The following is a 12342-nucleotide window of genomic DNA, read 5'->3' on the forward strand; positions in this document are numbered from 1 at the left end:
ATCCAGAGGAAGGCAATATACTGACCTTGTATACTTGCTAAGCAATGTTTTGAAGATATTCCATTTTCCTTCCATGTTCAGCCCTGTGAAAAGCCTTTCCCAGTTGACACATTGGAGAGATGTCCTTGCGAACTTGCAAAATCTACACGTCTAAAATTGAGTGTTTTAGTTACTCCCTTGAAGAGCTGTCTCTGCAGCATTATCTCAAAGGAGACCATGTTGTGATCACTGTTCCCTAAATGCTCACCCACACAAATGTTAGAGATGTAGTAAAAGGAGCTAAGTTTGGCCAGGAGCAGTTACCCATAGCAACCAATTAGCAGGTAGCATTTACATTGTATGTAATTTGTATGCTGAACAAAACAAAGAAATCATAAATGTGTAATTTTTGTTACAATATGCAGGCTGTTATCTATTTGTTAGCTGGATTTCCTATAGCTTAAATTTCCCAATAATCTGAACATGAAGGCAAAAGTGTGTTTTGTACTGATATTTGCTTCCTATCTTCCTAGAAACAGAAACTTCTTGACCAAATTGGAGATGGACATCTTCCATATCTTTCTCCAAAAGACGACACGTTTTATGACTTGGTAGGTAGCAAGTGGTAATAAAAAAAGAACATTATATATGTATGTAACTAAATATGGATTTGCATATAAAATAACATTCATTTTATATTTTTTGAAAAAAATGTATGAATATAAACAAAAATATTTGAGTGCCACTGCATTTCCATGGTTCTAACAGGAGTCTTGTTCCATTTTTTTTAACTCAAATCCTGCACTGTTACTATAGTTCCTGTCTTTGTTTTGTTATATTAGGTTCAGCAAAAGTGTTATCATAAACTGTGAGACGTAACTCAATCCTCTTTCCCAATGATATGTCCAGGGAGCTGCTAGAATTTCTTCTGGCATTTTTTTTGCTCAGGTTTTCATATGTAGTGCTCCAGATTTGGTTTTAAAGAGAACTAAACACTAGAAACAAATATATATATAGAAATGCCATATTTTATATACTAAAATTACTGCACCTGATCAAAGGGGTGGTTCTCCTTTACATTTTAGTGTAATATAGTCCATCTTGGATTTGTTAGGAGTGACATCACTCTGTGTGCCCTGTGCTGCTTATGAGAAGCTAGGTTTGACTGTTTAATAGAACCTGATGCTAGTTGGCTGAATACTATGTTATAATGCTTAATGAGCTGTTTTCTGAACTGCCATGTAATGTGTCAGTCTGTTGGTCCCTAAATTCAGCTAACTGACAGTAGCTCAGACCATGTGTTCATAATTAGCAGAAGAGAAAATGGTTAACTTTTTGGAGCATATCTGGAGGCAGACACCTTCACTGATAAATGGCTGTGGTTCCTTTGGACTGGTGCAGAAGCCCAAAACATAAAGCACAGCATTTCTACTTTAATTCTTTGTTAAGCTTTATATATTTACCTTTTTAAAACAATGAAATGAACATTACTTTTTTATGATGTGATAATGATTAAAAAAACATATGGAAAATATGAGTTGTAAACAGTGTACCCACTTTGTGGTTTCTTTTTTCTTCCTTGTTATTGGAAGTATGGAAATGGTCAGTGGGTACAGCATTTTAGAACTGGATCTAGTTGGGGAGGCAGATTTATACTTTTATGAGTTTGAGAAAAAAAATCATGAAAAATGTTGTTAGAAAAAGCATTATAATCCATATTAACATACCAAACAAGAGAGGTTCTCCACTGACCCATGGCTCCTTCCACCAAATCTTTTTACTCCATTGGGTGCTTTACCAGAGGACGACTCCTCTGACAAAGCGCATTGAACTGTTTTGTGTTTGTTACTATGTATCTACAGTGGAGGAAATAATTATTTGACCCCTCACTGATTTTGTAAGTTTGTCCAATGACAAAGAAATGAAAAGTCTCAGAACAGTATCATTTCAATGGTAGGTTTATTTTAACAGTGGCAGATAGCACATCAAAAGGAAAATCGAAAAAATAACTTTAAATAAAAGATAGCAACTGATTTGCATTTCATTGAGTGAAATAAGTTTTTGAACCCCTACCAACCATTAAGAGTTCTGGCTCCCACAGAGTGGTTAGACACTTCTACTCAAATTAGTCAACCTCATTAAGGACACCTGTCTTAACTAGTCACCTGTATAAAAGACACCTGTCCACAGAATCAATCAATCAAGCAGACTCCAAACTCTCCAACATGGGAAAGACCAAAGAGCTGTCCAAGGATGTCAGAAACAAAATTGTAGACCTGCACAAGGCTGGAATGGGCTACAAAACCATTAGCAAGAAGCTGGGAGAGAAGGTGACAACTGTTGGTGCGATTGTTCGAAAATGGAAGGAGCACAAAATGACCATCAATCGACCTCCCTCTGGGGCTCCACGCAAGATCTCACCTCGTGGGGTGTCAATGATTCTGAGAAAGGTGAAAAAGCATCCTAGAACTACACGGGAGGAGTTAGTTAATGACCTCAAATTAGCAGGGACCACAGTCACCAAGAAAACCATTGGAAACACATTACACCGCAATGGATTAAAATCCTGCAGGGCTCGCAAGGTCCCCCTGCTCAAGAAGGCACATGTGCAGGCCCGTCTGAAGTTTGCCAATGAACACCTGAATGATTCTGTGAGTGACTGGGAGAAGGTGCTGTGGTCTGATGAGACCAAAATAGAGCTCTTTGGCATTAACTCAACTCGCTGTGTTTGGAGGAAGAAAAATGCTGCCTATGACCCCCAAAACACCGTCCCCACCGTCAAGCATGGGGGTGGAAACATTTTGCTTTGGGGGTGTTTTTCTGCTAAGGGCACAGGACAACTTATTCGCATTAACGGGAAAATGGACGGAGCCATGTATCGTGAAATCCTGAACGACAACCTCCTTCCCTCTGCCAGGAAACTGAAAATGGGTCGTGGATGGGTGTTCCAGCACGACAATGACCCAAAACATACAGCAAAGGCAACAAAGGAGTGGCTCAAGAAGAAGCACATTAAGGTCATGGAGTGGCCTAGTCAGTCTCCGGACCTTAATCCAATAGAAAACCTATGGAGGGAGCTCAAGCTCAGAGTTGCACAGAGACAGCCTCGAAACCTTAGGGATTTAGAGATGATCTGCAAAGAGGAGTGGACCAACATTCCTCCTAAAATGTGCGCAAACTTGGTCATCAATTACAAGAAACGTTTGACCTCTGTGCTTGCAAACAAGGGTTTTTCCACTAAGTATTAAGTCTTTTTTTGTTAGAGGGTTCAAAAACTTATTTCACTCAATGAAATGCAAATCAGTTGCTATCTTTTATTTAAAGTTATTTTTTCGATTTTCCTTTTGATGTGCTATCTGCCACTGTTAAAATAAACCTACCATTGAAATGATACTGTTCTGAGACTTTTCATTTCTTTGTCATTGGACAAACTTACAAAATCAGTGAGGGGTCAAATAATTATTTCCTCCACTGTATCTGTTTAGAACCTCTAGCATTAATCCTCGCCGGTAAACCGCTATATACTGTAGGAATGTCTTTTAGTTTATTTAATGTATTTAAGTGTTTTTATTAGACAATATATGGTAGCTAATGGTAATCCTAATAGCATTAATCCAATGTTTACCCAAGGTTTAAAAATTACTGACATTGTTGATTATGGAGTGACTGATTCCTGATTGTACTTGCCTCTGTTCCTTTTTCAGTGGAGAACTTGTTACTCAAAACTTACCCTTCTTCAAGCAAAGCACATTAATGCAGACCTGCACCACACAGTCCAGAATGCATTTTTATCCTTACTTGATAATGGTTGTCTCTTTCAAGACCTTGTGCGTCTGAAAGGTAAAGATATTCTTACTCCAGTTTCTCGGATTCTAATAGGTCGCCCAGGATATACCTATAAATACTTAAACACAAGATTATTTGCTGTACCGTGGATTAACGATGAACTCAATACTCAGTACTGTACAAGGAATTTATTGGACACATATAAAGCTTTTTCTGACTTAAATAAATTCCTTTATTCCCAGACAGTCAATGAATTACAAAAACTTCGAAAGGCCCATAAAAATGATTGTTTTCAACATTTTGATTATAAAGAGCAAGTAAAATCAGACAAAAGGCCCTGTACTTTGAATAATGAAAATAAAGAACTCCACAGCCTGGAACCATTTAACGTAACACTGATAAATTACATGGATCCACGGGATATGCCGTGTCTAAAAGAAGAGCCATATTTTGGCATGGGGAAGATGGCAGTAAGCTGGCACCATGATGAGAATTTAGTGGAGCAGTCCACAGTTGCAGTCTACAACTTCAGTTATCAAGGTAACTAATTAGTTGTCTGTTTAAAGAGTTTACACGGTTTGATATCTTTGTACAGCTCAATAAAACTATTGAAAAGAATAATGACATCAGTGTACTCAAATATGAGAGGTGCACATTAAATCAAAACAAAACTCTTTTAACCTCATTTTATTACTTCCCGTATGCCTGAGGTGTAACTACCATAGGTAGTTTTTTGTATCACTATATTCTGTAACTTCTCAATGATGTCTGAATGACTGGTTTAGGAAATTCAAAAGAGATTAGAACATGTGAAAGTATACAAGACCAGGGCTAGATGGTATTCATCCCATGGTACATAAGGAGCACAACTCTGTGATTGCCAACCCACTTTATTTAATTTTCCAGGCTTATTTGATGTGTAGCATGGTGCCTGAGAGATTGGCAGATTGCTGATGTAGTGCTAATATTCAAAAAGGGAAAGCCTGAAAACTATAGGCCTGTTAGTAACATGGTTTTATGCATAAAAAATGTAATTGCCTTCTGTGAGGAGTCCTCATCTTGAGTATGCAGTACTTTTTTGGGCCCCAATCCTTCAGAAGGAAATAGTAAAGGGAAGTGCAACTACATGAGTAATAGTAAAGGAACAATTAAACTATTAGAAAAGATTGGCATGGTTGGGTTTATTTTCTGTAGAAAAAAAGGCATGATTAGAGGACAATATAGGGTTTTGTTTCTTTCTTACGAAAGAAAGTGTGGGATCAGATATGGAGTAGGGTGGAATATATTTAAGAACTTGGGAAAGAAAATAATTTTCACTAGGTGATGTGGTCCTAGAGTGTTAGAGGAAGTTTTGCCCATGTGTTTAGGTTCTGGGTTAGCTGGTCCACCAATGGGTCATGGTTAAACTTAGTAAATTGTGTGCGATCATAATGAACCAAGATTCCCAAGTATTTAAAGTATTGGAGTGGGACCATTAGTGTGGGGTTGAGGGCACACCAGCCAGAATATTTGCAAAAGCTTTGAACTTCTTGGAGGAGAGCCAGGAGGGATTTAGCAGGATTGAACAAATACAACAGGATGTCATCCACAAATAGTGATACCTTCTCGAGGTTCAATAACAAGGGCAAAGAGGGTGGGGGAGAGGTGGCAGCCTTGTCAAGTACCCCTGCAGAGACCAAAGGAATATATGGGGTAGAGGTAGTGCCACTGACCATAACTTTTGCAGTAGGGTTCTGATGTAACAGTTGGACCCACTTAATACTTGTGTCCCAGCACAAACCTTCTGAGGACTTCCTATAATTAGGGTCAAAAGCATTTTTTGAGTTCCAGATTACTCATGGGAGATTTGCAGATTGATTTGCGATGGAGATTGATGTCCTTCTCTATACCTGGCATAAAGCCAGACTGATCCGGGTGCACCAAATCTTCCAACACTTTTACCAGTCTGCTTGCTAGGATTTTCGCTATAATTTTGGCATCCGAGAATTTTGGCAGAGAGATCCACATAGCGTGGGTTACCTACCTGGTTTGGGGATGATGACAATCAGGGCCTTGGTGAAGGATGGGGGTAGGGCGCCAGAATCCCAGGCATCTTTGAAGGTGGAGAGTAAGTGGGGGGGGGGGGGTGATATTATGTCTGCCATCCCTATATACCAGTCGGGAGGTAACCCATCAAGGCTAGGTGTGCTGTTTGCGGTTAGGGTCTCTATGGCAATTTCTACCTTCTCTAAGATTATGAGGAGGTTTAGCCAGGCTCTCTCTGAAGGAGACAGGGAAGGAATGGGAATATGGTCGAGAAATTGCAGAAGTTGGGGATTTGCGTATGAGGCCGTAGAATCATATAGCTTTTGTTATAATTTAGCAAACGTAGAGGCAATTTCCCGGGGGTGACTTGATAATCCCCTCCCTCTAGGGTTTGTATTCTGGGTATAGCTGTAGCGGCCTACTGGTGCTTAGCTAGAAAGGCAAATGGCTTGCTGTTCTTATCCCCTTGCTCAAATACACACTGTGAGCTGTATAGAATGACTTTTCTGGTTGTGGCAGTGTATTCCCGGTCTAGTGTTATAGGTAAGTAGGGATGGATTGGCAAAGTGTTGTTCCTGGGACAGGTGACAGGTGATTTTTGGCTGCTTTAACCGATTCCCATGCAGTGTTCCTTGGCAAGGCAATCGCCCGAGAGAACAACCTACTCATGACTGCCTTGGAGGGGCATATAGATTAGTGATGGTTGTGGGCTTGTTGGCTATGAGACAAGTTAATATAATGAACCTTCCATATTGGTCAATAGCAACTAAATCATATCAAAGGGGGTATTCTTCCTGATAAGACTAGGGACCCCTCCCAAGTGGGAGGTGAAGGGACATAAAATGCCCATCCTACCCATCCACCAAACCTAGGCCTAGGAGGGGCTCCCGGCGGGGGTAGACTGGGGTGAACCTGATGAGCTCTTTCCACACCAAAGTGTGGGGAGAATGTGTCTCTGCTCCCAAATTATCTACCAGACATTTGACAATGCAGGCCTTTGGCTGTTGCCCCTCCACTCTTTCTGGGAGACATTACTTTTCCTTAGCCTGTTTTCAGGTCCTCTGTTTTTTTTCAAATAGTTCTTGAATTTGTAGCTGCACAGATGCATTTCATTATGCAGAGGACTAATTGTGTCTTCCAGGTTTGGAATCCTGGTTTCTGTAGCAGCAGTGCTGTCTTTCAGATTCTTGAGGTCTGGGCAAAGGAGAAAAAGATCCACCTTTATCCCTTCCAACTGTGAGATGGTTGCTGTCCTTCTTTCTTTAATTGCCTCCATTTGGTCCCCTAAGTTTGGCTCACTGGGGTCCAGGGAGTGTAAGGAGCTGAGTAGTTCTGATAGGGAGAACTGACTGGAGCTCTTGTCCGGAGGGGGCTGGTGGGAGTGCACAAACCTTTCCAGCCCGGCTGCAGCTTGTGAACGTGCTGTGAGTGCTTGCCTATTTTAAGTTAGTGCTTGGTGGAGGCGAGATGGGTTGATGGCTAGTATGGGGTATGGCATGTGAAGCCAGCAGAGGGACTGCAGGCACATATAGCTCACAAGGAGCTTGGCCGATTAGGTCACCATTTTGAGAAGGCCCCTCTCTATGGGATTTTTAGAAGTTTACCCATTGATAAGTGAGTGAGTTTTATTGAGGTAAGTTTTAATCAAACGTTTTGTGAAATCTACCCCTGACACTCCATCCTTGGTTTATTTATAAGTTTTTGTATAACACCTGCCCATAACCTAATAACTAATAAGAAGATCATTTTTGATCTGAACTTTCTGACTTTGCCCAGAGTTTTTCCTACTGTGATCACTGCAAAAGGAGACTATTTTGATGTTGATTTTGAGTCCAAGATTTTACCTATATTTGTTTACAAAGGCGATGTTTGTTATTTGTTTTAGAAATGAATGACCAGTTTACAACATTCTGAATATTAGTTGTCTCCTAAACACTATCGCACACTATCTCCTGTCTTCAAAACATATTGTTGCACATATGAGAGTGTAATATGGGAAGGGGTAAATGTGAAAAAATATTGCATTTATTTAAAAAAAAAAAAAAAAAAAAGCAGGTAAATAGGGCTATTGGGATAAATAAAATGAGCACACTGTGTTTTGTTTACAGGGGCAAGAAGGTCAGTTATGTAAAATGTATTGCAACCTTTACAATTTGGAGTATGTGCCATGTTGTTTTGTAATCATATGTGTTTTAAACATAGACCCAAACGTAGATCCATGGGAGATGCCAAAAAAATACCAGCGTTGAATTGATTTTAGTAGAGAACTATAAAAAATTAAAAAAAATGTCTTTTACAATGACATATTGATTAATTTTAAATTATTTTCAGATGTATTTTTCCATAAAAAGACAGACAATGTGTTCATTCAATAGGATCAAATTTGCATTTAGAACAATAAAAGAAAACAACTCATTGGTTTCTATGGGTGGTTAAAAAATTGTTGGTTGGCTCCATGAATTACTGTTTAGTTTTGGTAAATGAGCCTCAGTATTTTTGTTTGCAGTGGCAAACATTTCAGACATGATGAAAATGTGGGTCATATTTTGGCGTCTGAAATTGATTAAGAGACTCTCTAAACCCTTCGGAAGCCCTGTTTGTGCTAAGTGTTGCCTGCCAGTACTCCACTTTCTCCTTGGTTCTGAGTTCAATCTGTAAGATGCCAAGCGGGCCCTGAAAATTGGACCTGTTATCCAGAATGCTTGTGACCTGGGATTTTCCAGATTGTAATGATTTCCTGTCTGTTTTATTCATTAATCTGCTATATAGTGCTGTGTACATAAATAGTGCTATATAAATAAAAATACACATACCTACATACATACAAGGGGTCTCTATGTATTTTGGATCTCTATACTTTTAGGGGCCCATTCATTAAACCACAAATTTTCGCCAATTAAAAGCACGATTTGAAAAAATTCGGAGTAAGCACGATAATTTCTGATGTGTGAAAATTGATCGGAAATTATTTTCTTGGTTGTATGAAAATATTGTGGTTGCGAATCGAAAGTCACAAAATTTTTATATCCGTACAGTCATATAATGCATTGTTTTGGAAGCCTTCCATAGGACTCAGTGGCACTCAACAGCTCCAACCTGGCCAAAAGAAAGTCTCAATACCAAAGCTTGAATGAATTCTGAAATGGTTCATTGATAGAAAGTCCTACATGGATTGTGCCCTGTAACAGTTAAACTGAACATAAGACAGGAGTTTAGGAGAGAAAACTTATTTCTAAAACATATTTCTCCAGCAGAGTACACAGCTAGAACAGATTTTTTATCGAAACTAGCAGTACCATCTCTTCATTGGCTATAGACTGGAGGGTGTATTTGGTAAACTAAGTTGATATTGAGCATGCTCAGTTAGCCAAGAGCCAAAGCAAACCTCCCAACGGTCCTGATCTTTGCAGGACAGTCCCGATTTTTAGTACACAGCCCACAGTCTCTCATTTCTCTTTGATCTCCTATACTGAATGATAAAAAGGATACACTGTTTCTCAAACTTAATTAAATAAGTAGGCTTTTGGCAGAAAGCTCAGAAAACTTAACAAGCAACACCTGCACTTAGATACAGTTGTATCTTGGGGGGACTGAGACTTGCAGTTTAAAGAGCAAAACTGTAATAACACATAAAACAACCCCAAAACCCCAAGAAATGTGTTTGAATTTGAAATAACCTGCCAAATTTAGTAAAACTGGTAGAGGTCAAACAATTTTTGCTGCACTATTCGCTAAATTTCTTTTTGTCCCTCTTTACATTTTATAAATGTTGGGAGGTATGGCCAAAGTAAGCCCCTTAGGGAGGGGGCCAAGGGGGTTAGAGGAGGAGAAGAAATACTGTGATTAAGGGGATGCAGAAACCTTACTATTAACCTTTCACCAACCAGAGGGGCAGGTACTTATAGATTTCAAAGAGACTGTTCGCTGAATAATTTTTTTTGTGGGAGTGTTACTTGTCCTTTAATTACATCTTGGGATCAAGTACATAATACTGGTTTATTGTTAGAGAGAAAAAGGAAATGATTTTCAAAAATTCATTCAAATGGTGTCTATGGGAGATTATCATTTGTGATAAATTATATTTCAATAATTTTAGCATTTTGTACAAGTGTATTGTAAAAAGATTAAGTTGACAATAGTAAAACAACTTCCCTTAGTTAATGGCAAGGGCTGATCTTTGATGGATGAATGGGAAGACTACTACACACTTACACAGTGATTTATAAAAGTATATTGACCCTTAAATCCACTCTCTCATTTTATTATGCCACTATCCATCCACATTTTCCAAACAAGAGCCCTGGAAATTACTCTAGCAGTATATTGGGCAAGTTAAAGATAAACTTTAGGTATAGCATATATACCCCTTTAGTCAAATGAATTTTCCTTAAATTGCAGGACAGGGAAATATACTAGATAAATAAGATAGAGGCCTAGAACCTTAAAGGACATGTAAAGCCTACATTTTCCTACAATGTATAACAATTGGGCATGCCTCCCCCACCCAAATGGCATTATTTGTACAGCATATATCCCCTCCGTTTGCCAGCACTATCACATTTTCCTAAAGCAAATAGTAGCTTTCACCCGGTGGCCATTTTTCCTCTGATACATAATCAGTTACATTTAAATCTGCAAACAGCATACACACACACAGACCCTTATTTAGCATACATTTCTTCAAGAATGCAGTCTCACACAGGCAGAACTGTCTATGATAATGCTGAGCTCAGGAGAGATGGTTGGGAGAAAAAAAATTGAAGCAGCCAGCTAGAGCTGAGTTTCTATGGGAACCAGCAATGCCATCTCTTCACTGGCTGCTAGACTGGGGGGAGTGATTAGTAATCTGAGCTTAGAACAACTGAGCATGCCGACAAGCCTACAGCCAAAGCAAATTCCTGAGGGAGGGGGCCGGGTGGGTTACGGAAGGAGAAGGAAATCTAAGTGATTAAGGGGATGTTGCAGCCTTACAATTAACTTCTGGACTTCTAGATTTCAGGTCCTAACAGTGTTCCACTCCATGCGTCATATTTTTCAGAACGTTTAAAGGGGGCCTGTCACCCAGACATAAAAAGCTGAATAATTATAATAAAAGTCATTTTCAAGTTAAACATGAAACCCAAATTCCTCTTTTTAATAACACATCCATACTTATTATAAAGAGATTTAAAAATCCCAGCTGTCAATCATATATTGCCTGTCCCGCCTCTATGCCTTAGGTATAGAGGCGGGGCAGACAATACCTTTAGCTTTCCATTCAGCACTTCCTAGATTTCACTGCACTTCTCACTTTTCCCCTCCCTCCTCATCACCTATCGATATAGCCAGTGCATGGGTAGGGGCATCTGGTCCTCCAGCAAGATTTTGCGGTGATGCAAAGCTTGCCTTACTAACAGTGTCCACAAAATGGCAGCTGCCTGCTTGCTGTTTTTGAATAGTTCCAAGACTGAGGAAACAAGATTTATACTATCTATATAGTGTAAGTGAAGTTTATTTTGCTCAACTAACATAATAGAAAATAATTTGGAGTTATTTCTTAGGGTGACAGGTCCCCTTTAAGATATAACTCGTCTGCAAGGAGGCAGTATTCCTTTGAGTAAATTATTTTCAAGCACCATTTGTGAATTACTTTTCTTCCTGATTGTTTTGTCTGCAACTAATAATCTCTGTGTTTTAAGGGTTTTAGTTGAATAAAAGTATCTAAAAATGATAAAGCTAAAAGCAATCTAAAGCAACTGGACTTTCTGGGTAGCCTTGAAAACATTTCACCATCCTCAATAAGTTCAGCTGAATCATTGTGAGTTCGTTACCGCTCTGAGTTTCAGGTAATACCTACTTGATTAAGTTAAAGAGTAATTGTGATTGAATAAATTAAATTGAATGATTGTGATTGGATCCTGGTGACTGTGTTGTTACCCTTAAGGCAGAGATCCCCAACCAATGGCTCGGGGGCAACATGTTGCTCCCCAACCCCTTGGATGTTGCTCTCAAACCAGGTAGTTATTTTTGAATTCCTGACTTGGTAGAAAGTTTTGGTTGAATAAAAACAAGATTTACTACCAAATAAAGCCCCCTGTAAGCTGATAGGGTGCATAGAGGCTGCCTAATAGCCAATCTTAGCCTTTATTTGGCACCTCTGTGAACTTTTATGGTGCTTGTGTTGCTCCCCAAGTCTTTTTACATTTGACTGTGGCTCACGAGTTAGAAAGGTTGGGGATCCCTGCCTTAAGGGTTTAAATGAGGGGGAATAAAAACACTTGTATAAAGGTAATTATGCAGTGTGATTAGCACTCATGCTTGTTAAAATGGGTAATAAAACAATATATATGTAGTGCAAAAAACACTTGATAGATAAAAATGTTTTATTTGTGTGTATACTTGATAAGCTGCGTGCTTTTGTGCATTGTGTAAGTGTGTGTGCAGAGGATGATGGAGGCCCACCATGTGGGCAAATATGCTGGGGCAAGAAAGCAATTATAACGCATATGTACAAACGAAAGAGTTGATATTTATAGGAAAACAAACACACTTTGTAGAGCAGATTACTTTCAG

The 12342-nt window shown here is 39.1% G+C and overlaps 1 protein-coding gene across 5 annotated transcripts in view; it reads left to right on the top strand.

The window, feature by feature from the left end:
- fto (FTO alpha-ketoglutarate dependent dioxygenase) overlaps nt 1-12342 on the top strand; it is a 175939-nt gene that overhangs the window by 23506 nt on the left and 140091 nt on the right. For 4 of the 5 annotated variants that reach the window (XM_012961194.3, XM_018093066.2, XM_012961195.2 and 1 more), the window contains 2 exon segments: nt 513-590; nt 3684-4305. In XM_012961194.3, coding sequence (XP_012816648.1) covers nt 513-590; nt 3684-4305 — 700 coding nt within the window. 5 annotated transcript variants of the gene reach the window in all.

The sequence above is a fragment of the Xenopus tropicalis genome, chromosome 4, assembly GCF_000004195.4.
Source record: "Xenopus tropicalis strain Nigerian chromosome 4, UCB_Xtro_10.0, whole genome shotgun sequence".
Classification (NCBI taxonomy): Eukaryota; Metazoa; Chordata; class Amphibia; order Anura; family Pipidae; genus Xenopus; species Xenopus tropicalis.